At 35.6% G+C, this 22,980-nt stretch overlaps 1 protein-coding gene across 1 annotated transcript; it reads left to right on the top strand.

Annotated features, from left to right (window-relative positions):
* Nucleotides 1-21,407: 21,407 nt before the first annotated feature.
* On the top strand, nucleotides 21,408-22,376 carry LOC109460774 (olfactory receptor 5K1). Its single transcript, XM_019756486.2, has one exon. The coding sequence runs from the start codon at nucleotides 21,408-21,410 to the stop codon at nucleotides 22,374-22,376; it is 969 nt and encodes a 322-aa protein (XP_019612045.2).
* The last annotated feature ends 604 nt before the right edge of the window (nucleotides 22,377-22,980 follow it).

Raw genomic sequence — 22,980 nt, 5'->3', positions numbered from 1 at the left:
TAGAAGGAAAATACTTTAACATAATAAAGGCCATATATGACAAACCCTCAGCTAATCTCATAATTAACAGTGAAAAAACTGAAGCTCTTTGCTCTATGTTCAGGAACACGATAGCACTGTCCCCTATTACCTCTGGTTTTAAACATAGTGTTGGAAGTCCTAGCCAGAACAATCAGGCAAGAGAAAGAAATAAAAAGCATCCAAAATAGGAATGAAGAAGATAAATTGTCACTTTTTGTAGATGACATGATGCTATATATAGAAAACACTAAAGACTCTACCAAAAAGCTATTAGAAACAATAAACAAATACAATCAAGTTGCCAGCTACAAAATCAACGTACAAAACACCATCGCATTCCTATACACTAACAATGAACTCTCAGAAAAATAAATTTGAAAAAAACAATTCCTTTTGGAATTGTCACCAGAAAGAATAAAATACTTCGGAATAACTTAATGAAGGATGTGAAAGACCTATTTACTGAAAATTACAAGCCATTTTTAAAAGAAATTGAAGAAGACACAAAAATGGAAAGACATTCCCTGTTCATGGATTGAAAGAACCAACATAGTTTAAATGGCCATATTACCCAAAGCAATATACAAATTTACTGCAATCCCCATCAAAATCCCAAAAGCATTTTTTAAAGAAATAGAACAAAAAAATCATCAGATTTGTATGGAACCACAGAAGACCCCGAATAGCCAAAGCAATCTTAAGAAAAAAGAACAATACTGGAGGTATCACACTCCCTGACTTTAGCTTGTACTACAGGGCTACAATAATCAAAACAGCATGGTATTGGCAGACAACAGACACATAGACCAATGGAATAGAATTGAGAACCCAGAAATAAAACCACATAAATATGGACAGATAATTTTTGACAAAGCCAAAAACATGCAATGGAGAAAAGACAGCCTCTTCAACAAATGATGCTGGGAGAATTGGAAAGCCACGTGCAAAAGAATGAAACTGGACTGCTATCTGTCACCATGTACCAAAATTAACTCAAAATGGATCAAAGACCTAAACATAACATCTTAAACAATAAACTGCATAGAAGAAAACATAGGTACTAAACTTATGGACCTTGGGTTCAAACAGCATTTTATGAATTTAACTCCAAAGGTAAGGGAAATAAAAGCTAAAATAAGTCAATGGGACTATTATATCAAACTAAAAAGCTTGTGCACAGCAAAAGAAACCATAGACAAAATAAAGAGGCAATCAACCAAATGAGAGAACATTTTTGCAAACAACATCTCCATTAAGGGACTAATATCCAAAATATGTAAGGAACTCATGCAACTCAACAACAAAAAAACAAACAATCCAATTAAAAAATGGGCAGAGGACCTAAAGACACATTTCTCCAAAGAGGACATTCAAATGGCAAATACACATATGAAAAAATGCTCAACATCACTAATCATCAGAGAAATGCAAATAAAAACCACAATGAGATATCATCTCACCCCAGTCAGAATGGCTATCATCAACAAGACAAATAATAAAAAGTGTTGGAGAGGCTGTGGAGAAAAAGGAACCCTCATGCACTGTTGGTGAGAATGCAGACTGGTGCAACCACTATGGAAGGCAGTGTGGAGGTTCCTCAAAAAATTACCAATAGAATTACCATATGACCCAGCAATCCCTCTCCTGCGTATTTACCCAAAAAATCTGAAAACAGTTATCCAGAAAGACACGTGTGCGCCAATGTTCATTACAGCTTTATTTAGGGTGGCCAACACATGGAAACAACCAAAGTGTCCTTCGATAGATGAGTGGATAAAGAAGTTGTGGTATATGAACACAATGGAATACTATTCTGCCATAAGAAAAGATGAAATAGTACCATTTGCAACAACATGGATGGATCTTGAGATTATAATGCTACACAAAGTATGTCAGACAGAAAAAGTCGAGAACCATATGATTTCACTGATATGTGGCATATAAAACTGAAAGCAACAAAATAACAAGACAAACAAATGAAGAAACAAAAACTCATATAGATACAGACAATAGTTTAGTGGTTACCTGAGGGCCAGGAGGGAAGGGAGTGGTAGATGAGGGTAAAAGGGTCAAATATATGGTGATGGAAGGAGAACTGACTCTGGGAGGTGAACACACAATGTGATATATATATAGATGATGTATTACAGACTTGTACACCTGAAACCTATGTATCTGTACTAACAATTGTCATCCTAATGAACTTAATTTAAAAAAAAGTTAATAAAACTTTTTCTTCCCATGTGTTCAATTATATCCATCATGTGTCTATCAAATATCTTCCTTAAAAAAGCTCAACTATATTAAATAATCTTTTGTTCATATTTTATCTTAGAAATGTTTACTGGTGCCCTCTTTCCTCCTATTCCAGCCTGGAGAGATTGCTCTCTGGGCCAAGTTATCAGCTGTCCTGCTGAGACTTCCCTTTGCTGGTTAGCCTCCTGTGTTAGCCTCTGTTTCCCAGCTCTCTACCTTCGTCTTCGGGGTTCATTCTCAATTTTGCCAAGAAATCTTTGTTGCCTCTTTGCCAGTCAAGATTTGGAGTCTAGACATGTTGCAAATAGTCTTTGTTCTTTCTTCACACGTGATTAATAATTTGGTTTTTATAAAATTCTAGATTTGAAATAATTTTCTTTCTAATATTGAAGACATTCTTCCTTTATATTCTAGCAAGCTGTGCTACTTTTGTGAAATCATATGTCACTCTGATTCCCATTCCTCTCGTCTCTCTGGAAACTTTAAAATTTCTTTATCACTGACTGTATAAAATCTCAGAATAAATATATTTGGCCTTTTTTTTTTCTTCATTTGTTTTTCTACACAGTGGTGGAATCTTTGTTTCTTTTATCCTTGCCTTCTTGGCTCTGTTTTCTATTTTCATTTCTTTTCCATTTTCCCCTTCCCTTTTCCATCTCTTCACTTCCCATTTGCATCCTTCCCTCTCCTCTCCTTTCCTCCTGTCTACTTCTTTATCCTCTATTCTTCTCTCCCTACCTCACTCCCCTATCTTCCTGCCTCCCTCCCTTTCTCTCTTTATTTCTTTCACTGTATAAGTTCAAAGCTCTATTTTCTCAATCAAGACAAACCCGAGTACAAAATAGATAAAATTCCCATAGAAAAAGCAGAATTAACAAACCTAATTACCAGTTTCACAATAAGTTGTTTTTTCCTAATATCCTATGAAGATCATTAACATTTTAAATATTATTATGAACACACAGATTTTAATGTTTTATCAGCCTATATCCATTATAATTATTATTCCTTTTAATGCCAATATTATCTCAAATTTGGCATGTAGGAACTTAATTCAAAAACTTCAAGATTGATTTCTGAGTCCTTCTGATGTGACTGCAATGGTCTCTGATAGATTTCTGGTTCTCTGATACAAGATGGGTAAGCTAAACTTGTGCATTTGCTGCCTCAGAATGGGAATTAGGTATTTTTCTGCATAGGCCCTATAAGCAATAATGTTCATTAGTTTCTGGTCTATATTTCCCCTGTTTCTTTTTAAAAATAAGAAAACACACAAACATACATGCATATCTACACAATTTTATTTCCCCTTCTTTCCTACTCAAATGGTAGAGCACACACATACACACACACACACACGCACTTTGGGGCTTATTTTTTTTCTCTTACATTACAACACTATTTGGAAATCATTTCATATCTGTAGGTACTGATATTCCTCTTTTTTTTAGTCACAGAGTACTCCATTGTGTATTTATTCAACTGGCCTCTTATGAATGGATTTTTAGATTGGTTCCTACACATTGATACAACTCTAGTCATGCCTTTACTTGGAGCCTTTTTGAATCACTTCGTTTTAGTTGTTTCTCTTGTACAAAGTATAGAGCTGAATTTCCTTTTTGAGCAAATCTGAAAATCTTTTTATTGTAATAGGTGAAATAATTTCATTTACATTCATTTCTATGACTTGATACATTTGTTCTAAACCCTCTCATATTATTTAATTAATATTAATGAACTGAATTTTATTATCTTTATTATTTATTTATAAGACTTGTTTTACTTACTTTTTATATTTCTTTTTTGTATTTCAGATGATTTGAATCATTGTTTTTCTTTAAATTAAAATTTATTGGGGTGACAATGGTTAGTAAACTACATAGGTTTCAAGTGTATGATTCTGTAATACATAATCTATACATCACATTGTGTGTTCACCACCCAGAGTCAGTTCTCCTTCCATCACCATATATTTGACCCCTTTTACCCTCTTCTACTACCCCTCTCCCTCTTTACCCTCTGGTAACCGCTCAACTATTGTCACTGATAATGTGGGACATAAAACTGAAAGCAACAAAGGAACAAGACAAACAAATAAACAAAAACTCATCGACACATACAATAGTTGAATCATTGTTTTATTATCTTTATGTTAATAAACTTGTTACTTATCCAATTCCCCTGTTCTCTGTTTATGATGCTACACTTTGATTTGTCAGCTTTAAATGATATTATTTGACTATGAGTAGTATTTATATGACAATCAATGAACTTATTCTATAGTAAATCTCTTTCTCCTTTGCTTATTTAAAAACTTTTAAAAAATTATTTTGAAATGATTTTAGATTTTCAGAGAGTTCCCCTGTACACTTCACCGAAGTTCCCCTAACGTTAACATTTTAAATAATCATGGTACAAGTATCAAACCCAAGATGTTAACTACAGGATCCTAGTTGGCATTTAGTTCTTATATCGCCTTACTTTCCTCTAACCTGTGACAGTTTGTATCTGTGTTTCCTTGTCTTTTATGACCTTGACAATATGAAAAGTACTCATCAAATATTTTGTAGAGTCTCCCTACATTTTGGTTTGTCTGATATTTGCTCATGATTAGACTTGTATTATGAATTTAGAGGAAGAGTATCACAGACGTGAAGAATCCTTCTTATTGTATCATAGTGGAGGTACATGACGTCAGCATGGCTTATTACTGTACTGATGATGTTAACCTTGATCACTTGATTAAGGTGGGGTCTGCTAGGTTTTTCTCCATAAAGTTAACCATTTTTCTTTATACTATATTTATTAGAAATAAATCAATAAGTCTAGACTGTAATCAAAGGGAGGGGAAGTATGCTGTATTTCCTGGAGGGAGGTGTCAAAGAATCTGGGAAATATGTTAACACCACCCCAATAACTAACAAATATTTGGGGGAAATAGTTTGAGACTAAAAATATCCTTTTTGCTTACCAGCTGGTCTTGCTCACATCCCCTAAATATAGAGGGTGGCAAAAAAATGTATACACATTTTAAGAAAGGAAAAAACTGTATTTAAATTGTAATACTCAATATATACCAATAACAAAAGATGAATATAAGTCATGTGTATACATTTTTTTGGCACCTTGGTATATATATCAAAACCAGTTTTACCATAGGCTAATTCACATAAATAACAGTTAAGTTCCTACAGTGTATTTCCCATCACCAAAACATCACCAAACTTTTAAATAAAGCCCCAAAACATTCTAACATTAAACACTGAGATAAATGTGAGCTATGCATACATTTAAGAAAGATGAATAAAAACAAGTAAGATAATGATTTTCCAACTGGCTTAATCTAAATGTTTAGGGTTGTGAGTGGCTGGAGCCTAACCTGGCAGCTCAGAAAGCGAGGCCGGACCCCACCCTGGACAGGATGCCCTTCCATTGCAGAGCGCACTCCCACGCACCTGCACTCACTCAGGTTGCGACAATGCACACATACCATTTACTTCACACGCTCATCTTTGGGATGTGGGAGGAAACCAGAATATCCGAAGAAAACCCACACGAAGGATGTGCAAACTTCACACAGACCGTGGCCCCTGCCAAGAATTTTTTTTTCTTATTAATGTTATATAACAAAATGTCGTTGAATGAAACATTATTCCAGGGGTCTGCTGTGTGTGTGGATTATACACACAATGGAATATTTTTCATCCATAAACAAGAAATGCATCCTGCTATTTGAAACAACATGGATGGACCTTGAGAGCGTTATGCTAAGTGAGATAAGTCAGAGAGAAAGACAAATATTGTATGATCTTACTTATATGTAGTATCTGAAAAAGCCAAACTCATAGGAACAGAAAGTAGAATCTTTCTGTGGTTGGCAGGAGCTAAGGAGGTGAGGGAAATGGGGTGATGTTGGTCGAAGGGTACAAACTTCCAGTTATAAGATGAAAATATTCTGGGGATCTAATGAACAGCGTGGTGACTAAAGTTAACAACACTGTTATTTATGTACTTGAAAGTTACGGAGAGAATAAATATTAAAAGTTCTCACCACACAGGAAACGGGTAATTATGTGAGGTAATGGAGGTGTTAACTAGACTTATTGTCGCAATTTCACAATACATATGTCTATCAAATCATCACATTGTACAGCTTAAACTGACACAATGTTATGTCAATTACATCTCAATAAAGCTGGGGGTGGGGGATGGTACATACCATTTTGTATGCTCCTGAGGCTGTTCTTCAGGGGAAAGTTTCAAGGAACAGGCAGAGATAGTCTCCCGAGATGAATTCTAGACACGTCACGCCTTCCAGGAGCAACTGGCCCCAGGAATATGATTATGTTACGTTCCACTAACACCGCGTTTTGGTTGTGTAGCCTTGGACCTTGGCAGACCTGGGAGTGAGGCCCTGAGTCCCTAGTCAGAAGCCAGTAGAGCTGACACAGGGCTTTTCACCACCCGGAAGGCGATAGATTCGATAGAGTCGTGATCCTGCACATGCGCAGTTCACTCCACCGTTCTGGCCTTGGCGGTCCCTCCCCTGCACAGCCCTTAGGCCGCTGCCTGGTCCCTCTCACCTGGCAGTCCCCCTGGGGTAAGGTGCTTCTGCATTGTGATTCTGACTGGGACTTTGAGGGAGGCTTCAAGAAGGACTGGTTTTTGCTTCACAGGTGGCATGAGCTAGACTGCTTACAGAACAGGCTGAAAGGAGGGGCCTCCAACACCTGGGGCACCCAGGTGTTTCTCATCTCAGGCATTTAATGATGATGCAGATGTTTGCTTGTTGGTATAGACAGATTTCTCTTTAGTACTGTTCAAATGTTCTTCCCAATATGATTCCATCTTCCTAAAGGAATATGAGACATAATTCTGGGAGGATATACTTTAAAGTGATACTAGTTATTTTAGGTAGCCACCAACTATGCATATTTTTAAAAAATTTAATATCCTTTTATACATTTCTGATTTCTCTGTCTTCTTTGCTTTATTTTTTTCTGTAAGCATTATAAAAGTAATAATTTTATAATAAACACTGAATTTTTATTCATAAACTCATAAAGTACTGGAGAATATTGGCATTACTTTCTGTCTGTAAAGCTAGCTTCACTTCCTGTTTTTATGCCAGTGTCAGGTTCACATATCCAGATAGTCAGGTTGGCTTGATTCAACACTCGCTCCTCAGATTTGAAAGCTAGCTTGAATCAATGTGATGCAGTCAGTGTATTGCTCATTCATTAAAAGAAGAGCCAGCCTCTTTCTCCCAAACACTGAGGGCTTGAAATAACTAACCATAGTCACTCCGCTTCACCCTCTCTGGAAGTGCTTTAACTCTGGGCCCTTAAGAGCTCCAGCAGGAACCTAGAGTAGTGAGTGATGAGGTTGAGACACCAGCTATAATGAGCCCAGGAATGTCCACACACATTTACACAAGTAGAAGTGAGAGTGGGTAGAAGAACAAAAGGAAGAACAGAACCAGAGAGAGCTGCTCTACGTAGATAGAGATGTGAAGAAGATGGGAAAATTGGGAGCAATAGGGATAGACATAGAGATGGGAGCCTGGAAAATGGAGAGACAGAAGAGAGGAGATACAAAATGAGGAAAGGAACTGTAAAGGATATTTCAGAGTTCATGTCACTCTGGAAAAATGAAATAGCACTAAGTTGATCTCAGTGGCGATGATTACATTACAGAAATAAATAGGTAAAATTCATTGGACTATACCTATACCATTTGTATATTGTATTATATGTGTGTTATATCTTAATTTTTACAACTCCATCAAGCTCCAGGTGTGAGCTCAGATTCTGAGTGCTGAAAGGTCCCTGGTTGTTAGGGAGGGGAGTCAAAGAAATCCACACACACTTGTAGGGAGCAACGTAAAAACAAACAAAAAACAGAGGAAAAAAAAATATGACTTTCCCAAAAAGAAGTACCAAATGGCAATTTATTTTCTTTCTTTCACTTCAGATGTGGCTACTATCTTAATCATCAAGATACGAGTAACTTGATAGTTATATCAATATAAATGTAAATAAAAGACTGATTGTGAGCCCCAAAATACTTCAAACAACACAATATAAAGATGATTTTTTTTTTTTTTTTTTTTTTTAGCTCCAGACTAAAAAATACTGAACATTCTCTTGGATAAAGAAATTACATTCTGCCTTTTTAAATTACTATTATTGGTTTCAGGTGTTAAAAAAAGGCAAAAGAAAAGAAAAGAAACACAAAGAAAGAAAAGAAATCTCTCGGGCTTCAGAAAGCAATATTTCAAAGAGAAAAGATAGCCAGGTTCAGCAAAGGAGAATGGGCCATGGGGTTTCTTTTTTGGAATGACGAAAATGTTCCAGAATTAGATAGTAGTGAACTACTGAATTGTACACATTAAAAAGGTAAACTTTAAAAAAAAAAAAAAAAGGTAAACTTTATGGTATATGAATTATATCTCAATAAAGTTGTTATTTAAAAAAAGAAATTACATTCTGAAAATTATTAATGTCTCCTTCAAGGTGAAACTTTGGGGTTTTGTTGGTATTAAGTTATAATTGTGCAAGGCTTGAGTTCTCAAAAAAGCAGCAATTGTTACTGTTACTGGGTGCTTCTGTAGTTGGAAACCCTCACAACATTTTACAAGAGAAAGGGGGCAAGAAATATTTGTTGACTAAACTATGGCAGTTTGATGGTGCCAGGAGGAATTCAGGCCATCGCACTTCAAGGTCCTTCGTTAGAGAAGCCACACCGTTTTAAAGCTGAAGAGTGTGGCAGTCTTTTATGAAGTAAACCTTTGATACAGACTCTCTGGGGACCCGGCACTAGGGTCATTTTCTGGAAATTGGATTCATGTAGTTTTCTTTAATAAAAGGGTTGCTTATCCCTATTATTTTGTAAAAGCTGCACTCCCCAGAGATTTTCCAGGGCTCTTTGTTTCATATAATGCAAGTGTGATCCTTGAAGAATAAACTCAGCCCTCCTTGCTAATGATGTCTCTGGCCCAGAGGGCTGCCTGAATACAAACTCTCTTCTTATTCTGTAACACTAATGTACCTTTGCCAGAAATCCCTATCTATTTCCTAATAATGTCCATTGTGCATTGTTTGCAAGTGAAACAAAACTCATTTGCAGTTGTGGAACTTATCCAATTTCTGGTCTCTAAGGGCTAAACTTTTAAGACAGCCTCCAGTGAGGACGTTCAAGCTTTACTAAAAATTTCACTGGATACTATTAATTCATGCAAATCTCCCAAGCTAACCAGTTAAAGTTAAAATTTACCAAGTTATACACAGACATTAATGATTTTAGCAGCGTGCTCTAAAAACTGAAAAGACACAGAAGCAGTGAATAAAGCAGCAACAACTATAACAAAATTACTACTCTAGTATAATAAAATTTCATAATATCTATAAAAGTATCCACTATTATTGATAGCTTTTCTTGATTGCCCTTCATATAGTGTTTCTATTTTGAAAGAACTGTTCACTGGTTTGGCCAAGTTCTCTTACATAGCCATTAGACAAAATTTTTACATTTTTCTGTGGCACTAGTTCAGTGTTCTGCTACCCATCTGACCACCTATTTGCTGCAAGCAACACCCTGCCTTACACCTGCCAGAGGACCCCCCCCACCCCATTAGTAATCCACCTGATGGGTAGTACCATCTCAGAATGTATGGTCAATTGTAGAAAAAGTGAAGTTTACACAGTAATCAAAATATGAAAAAACCGTTTGATCGCAATTGATCTTACTGGTCTCAAGTTTGTGGTCCCCTTGTGCAGAGACTGAAATACGCGCGCTGAGAGTCACAAGATACAGTCCTGAGTGAGAATAGTAGAAGGGCCTGACATGAGAGAAGTTATAAGGGAACCTGAAGGCACCTTGATGACAAGTTGGATATGGGAGTGAGGATACTGTCAGGTGTCAGAACATGATCCTGAAGGCTTGAACCTGGGGATATTGAATGTCTCCCTGCTGCTCTTGGGACACAATTGGAATCCTGACCCTGGACTGCAAGGCCCTGTGATATCTGATCTTTGACTCCCGTTCTTGCCTCACTTATTACCACTGTCCCCCTTACTTACTGTGCTACAGGAGCCCTGACTTCTCAGTGCCCAGAACCCACTAGGCTACCTCCCAACTCTAAATGCGGCATAAATGCCATTTGTCTTGCTTCTTCCTCTATTATGCGTTTAATTCAAATACTCTCAAGGCTTCAGTTTACGTGCTGTTTTCTCTGCCCCCCACCCCCAGACTAGGGTTAAGACCCTACAATAGGTGCCTGTAGCTTTCTGTATTTTCTTCACAGCTCTTAATACAATTGTAATGATTTGTTTAATATGTCTCTCTCCACCACTGGATGATAAGCTCCATGAGGGCAGGGACCATGTTTGACTTGCTCACTGCCTATCCCAAGAAACTAGCACATAGCATAGCGCTTAGTAGTAGGCAGTTGTCACTCTGTTCATAAAGCATGGAAGGATATTTGAGTGGAAACCTGGAATACTGTTCCTCTCTCTTCTTCACCTCTTATCTGGTTAACTCTTATGTACCTCCAGGCCTCAGTTTATGTATTGCTTTCTCAAGGATGCTTTCCCCGACCAATCTCTGTCACATGCTGTGACAGCCTAGGAAAGTGAGGAGGAAAAGCTCCTTCGTGGTACAAGATAATTTCCCTTTTAAGTATGGCTAGTTTGAGACGGCGATTAAATATTATGCAAATACCACACAGACATCAGTTATGTGGAATGATTAGGGCTGAAAATAAAGATTTGGGAACCAGTTGCATTCAGTTGTGAGTTACTAATTTCTACGAGAGAAGAAATGGTCAGAGACGGAACTTCCAAAAAAATACCTATGTTGAAATAGAAAGTTTTAAGAATGAGATCACATTTAACTCTTCATCTATTTTAGAGAGGTCAAGGAAAACAAGTGTTCTGGAAAGATAATTAGACTTGACAGACAGGTCACTGGGGAGTACAGCTTTTACAAAATGATGGGAATGAAATCTAGGTTGCTGGCAATTAAAGAGAGTTAATGAAAATAGCAGGTATGGAATGTTTTTTAAGAAGTGTGATGCTAAAAATTGACAGAAGGGAGACAGGAGCTAAAGAAGTTGAGAGGAGGTCAATTAAGGTTTTCCAAAATAGGACAGAACTATGCAGCTTTAGGAAAAAACACCTTATACAGTGGCAGTCTGAAATCAGTTGACTCTTGACCACAAACATTTTTTTTAGAAATACTATCTCCTTGGCTTTTACTATATTACCTTATCACTCTTCCTTTCCCTTTTGCTCCCTCTCCTCTCTTTCTTTTTTACCGCCTTCCCTCCTTACCCCGAGACTTGTGCTGTTCAATAGGTAGCCACTAAACACATGGCTATTGAGTACTTGAACTGTACTATGTACATGTACTATAAGTGTAATGGTATGAAAAAATAATATATCTTAATAATTTTTATATTGATGACATGTTGAAATAATATTTTACATATATTTGGTTAAATAAAACATAATTAAAATTAACTTCATATGTTTCTGTTTACTATCTTTTCATGTGGTTACTAGAAAATTCTTTATTACATATGTGGCCCACATTATATTTATATTGGCAGCATTAGTCTAGACTTTATTACCTAATCCTCCCTCTAGGCTTTAGAAACCACCTCTAGACAATTGACGCATAAATATAAATCTTCACATAAATGTATGTTCAGACATCTCCTCTGAGCCCCAAACCCTTATATATTCAGTTGCCAATTAGACATCTTCTTTCAGAAGTCTCAAAGGCACCTCATACAAAGCATTTGTGAAATCAAACTTATCTCCTGTTCTCCACTTTCCCTAAACCTGATTCTCTTCCGGTGTTTCAGTCTCAGTGAGTGCCATCAACATCGTGTTGCAAAAGCCAGAAATTTACATCCTTCTTCTTTGCACCCTACATTCAATCTATCAGGAAGTCCTGCTCATTTTACATCATAAAGATTTCTCCAATTTGTCCATTCTACTCATCTCCACCACAGTCCATGACACCATAATCTCTTTCCTGGGCAATTTCAATAGTTTGTCCACATCCAATTTTGCCAGCTTCCAATCTATCCTTCATGCTTCAACAAGAATTAAGTTATAAAATGTAAATCTCATCAATGTCAGCCTTCTTTATAAAAGCTTTCCATGGATTCTTATTGCTGTTAGAATCAAGACCCAAATTTGTAATATTGTTTACAATACCCACATATTATGTGTCCCCTGCCCACCACTCCACCTTTCCTTGTACCATTTCCCCACTGACTCAGATTACATCACTGACCCTCTTTCAGTGCCTTGAAATTGTCATGTTTCCTCCAGAAACAGTGACTTGTATATGGTCTCATCATAACTCACCCCTCTACCTTTTCCTGGTAAATTCTTTACAGCCTCCAGGTGTCAGCTCAGTCATCACTTCGCCAAGGAAATCTTTTGTCACCTCCCCACCTCTTCTAGCCACCACAAGTAATAATAACAGTGGAAGTGACAGTGGTAGTGGTAGTTGTAATAATGATAGCATTTAGCATTTATTGAGCACTTATTATGTACTAAGTTCTCTTCTAGTGTCTTACACGCAATTCATTAAGTCTTAAAACTACATTTTTAGTCTCCACTTTCATTATAATATCCATTTTTCTTATGAGGAAATTGATGCATAATAATTTTCCCATGATCAGCTAGAAGGTGGTATAGTCAAGATTCAAAATTAGGTATCCTGGTTCCAGAGCCCACAGGATTAACTACTATATTATGTTGCCTTTTCAGACTAGGCTAAACCTCTCTATTATAAGTCTCATATCTCCAATAACCCTGCCTTCATAACAGTGAAGTAATTTTAAATTTGGGGGGTGATTATTTGCTTTATGTCTGTCTCCCATAGCTTCCAATTTCTTAAGGGGACAGTAGGCAGATACCATATCTGCTTTTGTGTATTGCTTAACTATAGTGCCTAGTATTGTGGTTGGCATAAAGTAGACACACAATATATTTGAATAAAATTTTGTATATATATACACATACATATCTATCTATATGTGTGTATATATATATACAAATATACATACATATATATGTATATATATATGTATGTATATATATATACATATATATATATATATATATATATATATATATATATAGAGAGAGAGAGAGAGAGAGAGAGAGAGAAAGGGAGGGAGGGAGGGAGGGAGGGAGGGAGGGAGGAAAAGAAAGCAAGTTCCATGTCTCCAGTTATGATTTCTCTATTGAGTATAGCTTAGTCTACCATTTTCTATTCTGACTTCTTACATCTGTCTTAGGAATTCTGACTTTTACTCTGACAACAACAAATTCAGAGATCCTGTCTGGTATATACCAAATGACTTCAGAACTTCTCCTGAACAAATTGCTTGATTATGAATAGCTCATTCATTCAACATTTATTTTTGGCAGAGGATGTCAAAATTGGATCAACCATTGAGTAAAAAACCTATAACATAATTAGAGTACCAAGTTCTCTATCACACCCTACACTTCAGGTGGACTAGGGACTACTTTCCATTCCTCAACACTCAAGGAGCTTTCATGCCTCTGACACATTGCTTAGCATTCCCTTTCCAACTCTGCTTTTCTGAGAGAATGTCTACATATCTTTCAAGGCCAGGGTCAGATGTCTTCTCCTGTGTAATCTGTAATAAAAGACCCTCTATTGTGTTTTGGTTTGTTTGTTTTGTGTGTGTGTGTGTCTGTGTGTGTCTGTGTGTGTCTGTGTGTGTCTTATATAGATACCGGGCCTAATTGCAGGATATTATATTGTAATATGATTGCTCTGTTGAGAATATGGCTATATTCTTGTAGTTAAGTTGGAAGCTCCCCTGAAGGGGTGGGCATTCCTAGTGTCAATAATAAGGGGAAGAGCTAAGACCTCAGACAATGAACCAGGAGTGGAGCTCTGGCCCGCTTTCTGTTTCTCACACTTTTAGAAATAGATCTCCTGGGGCAGAGCCATACCTAAACTTCCCAGGCACTGGGAAAAGACAGCATCTGCCTCTCAGAGGTAGACCTGGAAGTAGGTAAGGAGGACTCACTACAGGGAACCATAAGTACAAGACGAGCAACTCACTCATATAAACCAGATTGTCAAGATCAGCAGCCGTCAGACTATTTCAACACCCTGATCTGTCATAATCAGTTACGCAATGCCTGGTAATTCATGCATTCCAAATAATAAGTACCATAGTTTAATATGATTTACTTTTTTATATAACTAGAGTGGATTCCAGATTATCTTAGTAATACCTTCTTCACTCCTTTACATTATATGCTATCTTGAATGGGAGAAAATGAAGAGGAATCATAGCCAAGCCAGTGGGTAATTGCTCATTCATTACATGAGGAAGTTCATGGAAGTATGTCACCGTCAACACTGTCTGCCAACCTGCTTTCTCAATGGGGAGAAAGGGTGGAGAACCACTCTTCCAGTTGTATATTACTACATTTTGTTTCCCAGTGGTTATCTTCAAGTCTAGGAAAGGCATGTACAAATTATTCCTCTTAATCTTCTCTATGCTTTGGGGAATCAATCAGGCCAGAGAGAACGGGAGAGCATTGCCATCTTGTAGTCACCATGGTTTTGGCAGCAATGGTGACTACTTTCCCAGCGGAAATGAATACCTAGAAACAGGTTGGTGGACTGTGATTTGCTTCTCCCACAAGGAGATTTACTCTCTGCCACCAAACTAGAGTGTTATTTTATTATAGAAAAGGCAATTTTCTTACAGAAAGCTTTTTTAACACCCCCAGGCAAATTAAGTCATTCCCATCTGTTCTCCCATAGTTATGAATGTATGTTTACACTATATTATATCACTTTTCATTCTAATTATTTGTTTACATGACTGCCTTCCCAAAAGTCACAGCAAACAGGGATTGGACTTTATACTGCTTGAATTACTATTGCTTATTTACACTATGCTTGACATTGTAATAAGCACCATAAACTCTGATCAAACATGACCAACAAAGCAAACAAACATTCCTCACATTAAATTGGGGTCTTTTTTGTTGTCTTGGGTTTTTTTTTTTTTAGTAACAATCTCAATTTAAGATGTTATATTTTTATTCCACAGTTTTAATCTTACATGGTACGAAGGGGCACTCAAACATTTGTTAATTAATTTACTATTAATGCCATACCAAAATGCAAAATGTAACATAGAGAAGAAAGCAATGAGTCACACACAGAGTTGTTTTTCTGAAACTCAGATTTGATAGAGTCTGCCCTTGACAAATTCATTCAGGGCCTACTAAATAAAATTCAGGCTCCTTGATTTGGCATTCTGACCTCATCTTTTTCAGGATACTTCTTGGAATTTCTACATGACTGCATTCTATTCCGACCAGGAATTTTGTATGCTAGATAATAATCTGGTCTAATATAAACCAGAAAGTTCTAGAGGTCTGTTTCCCAATCACCCTTCTCTTTTCTGGCTTCCTACTCTTCCTAGATTATTTTACTCAGTTCCAACACTTTAAATATATATATGCTAATGACTCCTAATCTCTATTTAAGTCTTTCATAATCAATTGCATACTCAACCTTACCACTTAGATGCTGATAAGCATTTCAAACATAACATGGATAAGATAAAACTCATATTTCTAAATCCAGACATGCCCCACCCCAAGAAAGTATTCCTCCTCTAGTTTCCTTCAACTTGATAAATACTGCCATCTTCCCCGCAGATGCTCAAGGCAAAAAATCTAGGCATTTTCCTTGCTAGCTCCTTTTACTCCCTCACACCTCCCTCTCAAATGTAAATCATCAGCAAATCCTGTTGACTCATCCTCCAAAACATAACCCAAATCCATCTACATTTCTCCATGTCCACTACTATCCTAATTCTGAACTACTGCAATATCCTCCTAGCTGGTCTCCCCACTTCCAATCTAACCCTTCAAGATCCATTTTCTGAAAAACTGGGAGAGTGCTCTTTTTTAAAATGTAAATAAAGTAATGCCATTTCCCTCTATAAAAACAAACACACAAACAAACAAAACCCCTCTGGTTTGGTAGGCAGAATAATGCCGCCAACACCCTCAAAAATGCCCTCATCCTAATCCTCGGAAGCTGTGAACATGTTGTTAACATGGCAAGGGGGAATGAAATGATGCTGGATTATCCAGTGGGTCCAATGTGATTTTTAAAATGAAAACAGAAGCAGAAGAGTCAGAAACAGAGCGATACAATATGAGAAAGATTTAACTGGCCATTTCAATCTTTGAGAATGGAAGGGGCTGTGAGCCAAGAAATGCGAAAGACTCTTAGAAGCTGGAAAAGGCGAGGAAATGGATTTGTCCCTACAGCCTTCAGAAGGGACATCAGCTTCCAGAATCATGAGAGAATAAATTTATGTTGTTTTAAACTACTGAGTTTGTGGCAATTTGCTATAGTAGCAATAGGAAGCCCCCCAGGCTTCTCATTGAATTGAAAATAAAATGCAAACTCAATTCTTTGTGTTACTAACCCTTTAAAATCAACTCTTCAATCTCATCATCAACCACTTCTCCCTGCCTTTTATGGGTTCTTCAAACATGTAAACTTATTTCTGCCTTAAGGATGTAGAGTAAGAAATAAATCACGAAAATGAACCAAATAAATTGAAACTTGAGATTGATGGGCAATATGTATTCATAACATTATAAATAATGGAAGACTCCTCAATAAGGAAGTATTTTGAGGAAAGGAGTCTTTTGAAGCAAGAAAAATTTAAAGGTTATTCTAGCAACTAAGGTTAAAGACATTATAAATATAATTTCAAAGGAAGAATCTAGAAATTGTATAATGACTTAAAAGAGGTGGGAAAGATGCTACTTTACAACCTCTGCTCATATCACACCTTCTCTCCTCTGAGGCAACAAATCTTAGCTCAGTTCTCACTTCCTCTGTAAAGCGTTTGCTGACCTATCTAGTGGGAACTTTTTCTTCCCACTTAGGACTTTATATTCAGATTGCTGAGAAGAATAAATGGTATTAACACAAGTGAATTAAAATCAAAACATGGTCGTTAAAATTTGCTTAGAAATGGGCATTCGCCTTACTCTCTAGGTCTCAAAGGATACATTTATTATTCTAATTTAGGATGTCGATAATATTTAAGAGATTAGGTCTCTCAGGCTACACGCTGATGTCAATGCCAAGTAAATCCCTTTAGAATTATTTAAAATATGAACCATTCTCTACCAAAGATATAAATATTATCACTGACCTGTTGATAGAAATATTCTCCAAAACTATCAAAAAGATAAAGTTGTGTTTCTGGATCTACTTTAAAAACCAACATCAGGCAACCAACTAGCCTTTATAAAACTCTTATCAGGGAAATCCAGGTGAGAAAATATTTAGAAATTTTATTAACCTCCAGAAACATTTGTTTCTTTAAGATCTTTAAAGGTTTTTGTCTTTACAAATTCTTATTTTTCAATTTTTATAGTTCCTTAAATTCTTTCCTTGAACCTAAAGTCTATAGTGTAAGCACTCGTGAAATTACTATAATTTATTTGTATCACTCCTGAATTCAAGAGAAGCCTAAATTTACCAAAAATAAATAAGTAAAGGCACACTTTTGTAGTAATAACAGAAAACATTAGTGAAGTTTTTGAAACCTCTTTGAATGATGTTTGCCGTATAACTTACAAATTAACAGATGAAATGGGTTATTAACCTCTACAATGAAATGATGTTTAAAATGTTTATGTTGGACATTCCCTATGTATTAAACAAATAGTATGAATAAGGAATATACTCTCAAAGCATTCTTTCAAACTCCTGATGCAACTTGAGGGAGCATTCTAGTTTCTCTTTTGATTTTTAGAGAAACTAAATATCAATGTAAAACTTATTTCTGTTTGATTAATTATCATCAACTCGGAAAACTGAAGGAAATCCTACTACATATGACTTCAAGCTGGTAAGTCTAAGGCATTTAATTAAAAATTATTCAAATTATACTTACATAGATTTCAAACATTCATTTTGAAATATTGTTCCCCAAAGTATCAGTCCCAAATAGTCTGAGATTTAAAAGTTAGTAATGTTTTCAGGAATCCAAAAGGAGAGAGATCTTCCTACTGCTCTCTAAGATGCTTTTCCTTTGTTACTGGAATACAGAGTGCAGTAATAGTTATGAATATCAAGAAAACTATCAGTGTGGAAATGTCTAGGAGGGTCAACTGATCTTCTAAGAAAGTATGTAATGCAGAGTAGACATTTAATGAAAACCAGGACAATGAATAAGTGATTCTTGAATTAACTAAAATAAACAAAGATAGACTGAAATAAAGCATTCCTCGATAGATTAGAGCACCATCTTTAAGGAAAAATTTAAGAGATAGATAATTGAAGGTTTACAAATAGACTGAAAGTTTAATAAATGTGAGCATCATAGAATCTTAGAATATCATAGAAACATAACATTCAAAAGAGTAAAACTTGACACCAAAGAGTTATTGCTTTACATAGAAGTAAGTGGCCTTAAGAATGCATTACCACAAGATGTGAATATATTCCTGAATGGTTTGAGATACATGCAAGATTGTCAGCAAATTATTTTTTATAACTGTGAATATAATTATCACAGGGATGTATTATACCATCCTCAATACATCCAATGTAATGTTATCCACTATAGAATTGTAAAATGCAGAAAATACTATTTGGCTTCCCAGTGGTTATTGTGGAATTATCAAATTATAAACAATAGCAGACCTAAGAACATGTCATTTTATCTATTTAATAAAAAATTGTTTTCTGATTATATAAGTAATACTCATTGTAGATAATTTGAAATAGAGGAAAATATAAAGAAGAAAAAAGTGATCTATAATTTCCAATGCACAGAGAAAGTTAGTATTTACATTTTGATGTGCTTTGTGCTGCCTTTCCATTTATATATAAATATTTATTTAGAAAATTAGGATTATTCTGTATATAAAATTTAATTTTTTCACATAATGTTTTATTGTCTATTTTATCATTACATTCAATGTTCTAAGTAAACACAATATACACTAGTAATAACGATTACACAATATATTGACCAAATGTTTACCATTTTGGTGTTTTGAATTTTTCACTATTATAAGTGACATTACAATGGACATCATAATGTGTAAATCTTTGTCTGAGGTTCCAATTATTTCTTTCTGCCAGATACATGGTTACTGATCATAGGGTGTGGACATATATGAGTTTCCTTAATCTATTACCAAATTGTTTTCCAGTGATTGCACCAATTTATACTTCTGCCAGAAGTCAAATTAGTTTCCCATTTTACTGTTTTAAACAAGACCATATATCATCATTTCTTCTTTTTTTTAAATCTATTTTGATAGACAAAATAAATATACCCTCATAACTGTTTCAAATTATGTTTTTCTGATTAGTAATGAAGTCAAACATTTTAAATTTGTTAAAAAATTGTAGTTTTTGAGATTTTTCTATTTCTGTCCTTTATGTATTTTCTATGATTATTCCTACTGATCTGTATAAACTCTTTATAGAATAAAACTATAGAAACATTATCACATTTATTGCAATAATTTCCTGGTTGATTTTACTAATGACCTTTTTGACATATAGTTATAAAATTGAACTTAATCAATTTTTAACCCTTGGGATTTCTCCAAATTCTTTTGGTAGCATTTAAATTTGTTTATACACATACACACGAATAACTTTACATCGCATGCATAAATGGTATTACAAATGACCTGAAAGTTTTTGTTCTTTTTGTTTGTTTGTTTGTTTGTTTGTTTGTTTGTTTTAAGTGGTGAAAGAGTAGTTTATTAAAAGAGATAGTACATTCCAAAGAGTTTGGAGCGGGCCCTGAGCAAAGGCAAGGCTCAAAGGCCCAAAGGTGGCATTATTAAGAGAAAAAGTACATTCCAGAGTGCCGAGCGAGCAAAAGAAGAGGCTCAAAGGCCTGGAAGTTTTTTAATATAGGCTCTTTTTATTTCTTTCCCCACCTTTCTCCCAGTCCTCCCTACTTCCATCCATATCACTTTCCCCAAACAACTCCCAGGGATATAAATACTTTGCAAATAGCCCTCTTTCGTCCCCAACACATTTTATTTTTAAATGTATACTCCACTAGCACTGGAGATAGTAAATTGCTAAGGATATGCAAATGAAAGTAATCTGTTTTAAAACAAATTTCTTGTAATGAAGTATACATAACAAAAATTATCATTTTAACCATATTTAAGTAAATAGTTCAATAGCATTAAGTACATTTATACTGAGCAACCATCATCACCATCCATCTCCAGAACTTATTCAACTTCCCAAACTGAAACTCTGTACCCATTAAACAATAACTCCCCATTCCCTCCCTCCCCCTGACAACCACCATTCTACGTTCTGTCTCTATGAATTTGACTACTTTAATTCCTGTAATTGGAATTACCCTACAATATTTGTCCTTCTTTGTCTAGTTTATTACACTTAGCACAATGTCATCAAGGATCATCTATCTTTTAACATGTGCCAGAATTTCATTCCTTTTTGAAGCTGAATAATGTTCCTTTGTATGTATGTGCCATACCACATTTTGTTCAACCATTCACTATTCATCGATGGACATTTCGGTTGTTTCCACCTCTGGCTGTTGTGAATAATGCTGCTATAAATATGGGTGTACAAAAATAGTTTTTTAAACAGCATTGTTAATCAGGATATATACAGTCTTTGAAATTCTTTGGGGATACTGATACCAATTGCTGACACTTAAATTATGAATCAGCTTTACCTAAACCATATAGAAGAACCAATATAGAAGAACATTTCTCTCAAGACCTCCAGAAGCATCTTTGTACATCTAATCTGATGTTTTTCTTGAAACTATGCTAAATAAATGGTTTAAAAAAATACCTAAACAGGTAATATCTTCAAGAAATTATACTTCCCCAGAATTGGGCATGCACCAAAATCCATGTGACATGTGAAAACATTATGAAAGATATTCTTCCTCCTTCTGGGCTAGAAAGAGCTCAGCAGATGAATTGGGCATATTATAAATTAGTACCTCATTTCTCCACTTTTTTTTTTTTTTCTCAACAGAGAAATCAGGAATGGCTGAAGAAAATCATACTATGAAAACTGAGTTTATCCTCACAGGATTTACAGATCACCCAGAGCTGAAGATCTTTCTCTTTGTGGTGTTCTTTGCCACCTACCTGATCACCATGGTGGGGAATCTTGGCCTGATGATATTAATTTCAAAAGAGCATCGTCTTCACACACCAATGTACACCTTTCTGGGTAACCTCGCTCTTGTGGATTCTTGCTGTGCCTCTGCCATTACTCCTAAGTTGTTAGGGAACTTCTTTTCTGAGAACAGAATGGTTTCCCTCTATGAATGTATGGCCCAATTTTATTTTCTTTGCACTGTTGAAACTGCAGACTGCTTTCTTCTGGCAGCAATGGCCTATGACCGCTATGTGGCCATATGCAGCCCACTGCAGTACCACACCATGATGTCAAAGAAACTCTGCATTCAGATGACCACAGGGGCCTACATAGCTGGAAACCTGCATTCCATGATCCATGTAGGGCTTTTATTTAGGTTAGCTTTCTGTGAATCTAATCGCATCAACCACTTTTATTGTGATATCCTTCCTTTATACAGACTCTCCTGTGTTGACCCTTATATTAATGAACTGGTACTGTTTATCTTTTCAGGCTCAATTCAAGTCTTTACCATAGGTAGTGTCTTAATATCTTATCTCTACATTCTTTTTACTATTTTCAAAATGAAATCTAAAGAGGGAAGAGTCAAAGCCTTCTCTACCTGTTCATCCCACTTTTTGTCTGTTTCATTATTCTATGGATCTCTTTTTTTCATGTACATTAGACCAAATTTGCTTGAAGAAGGAGATAAAGATATACCAGCTGCTATTTTGTTTACAATAGTAGTTCCCTTACTAAATCCTTTTATTTATAGCCTGAGAAATAAGGAAGTAATAAGTATTCTGAGAAATATTCTGAAGAAAAAAAAATCTCAAGGAAGTCTGAAAAAAATGACATCTACTGTAGCCTAATAATTGAAATGCAGAAAAATTTTCCAAGTGGAATTACACAGAGAAAATGCAAAAATTGTATATGAAATATTTAAAAATACCATAATAAAGTTAAAGTTAATTTAAGCAGCAATATGGAGACAATATACAGGAAGGAGAAAACTGTGCTAAATCTTAACTCAAAATAAAAATCAAAACCAAACTGAATTCATTTAAGAAACAACTTAGTATGTTGCCAAGCTCATGGAATGTGTTAGCATCAGGGCTTATCAGCACCCAAAAGAAAAATATGTATCAATAAAACTGGAAAAAAAAATGTTTAAAAAATTGTCAGACTGAAAAAAAGAAAAACAACAAAATTAGTAGTTATAAAAATAAAGAAGAAACACATTAAACATTTGTACCCAGCTCACTTTAATATCTTGGAGCATGAACACCCCAGTTAAGCTAAAATGGTGTAAAGGCATGTGAGCCTTCAACCAAAGAAATCACAACCATGAGCAACAAAGTTGAGGCAAGGGAATTTTGAGGAAGCTGTTTTAATAGCATTTGCGGGGAGACTATTGCAGTTAGGGGAGCATTTGCGGGGAGACTAAGAGGTAGTGAGGAAGTGAAGGTGTCAAAA

Source organism: Rhinolophus sinicus, linkage group LG01 (assembly GCF_036562045.2).
Source record: "Rhinolophus sinicus isolate RSC01 linkage group LG01, ASM3656204v1, whole genome shotgun sequence".
In the NCBI taxonomy this organism is placed as follows: Eukaryota; Metazoa; Chordata; class Mammalia; order Chiroptera; family Rhinolophidae; genus Rhinolophus; species Rhinolophus sinicus.
This window is presented reverse-complemented; position numbering and strand designations above follow the sequence as displayed.

Bases quoted from the DNA above. Each gene is read 5' to 3' on its own strand.
- LOC109460774 (XM_019756486.2), top strand. From the start codon at position 21,408: ATGGCTGAAGAAAATCATACTATGAAAACTGAGTTTATCCTCACAGGA.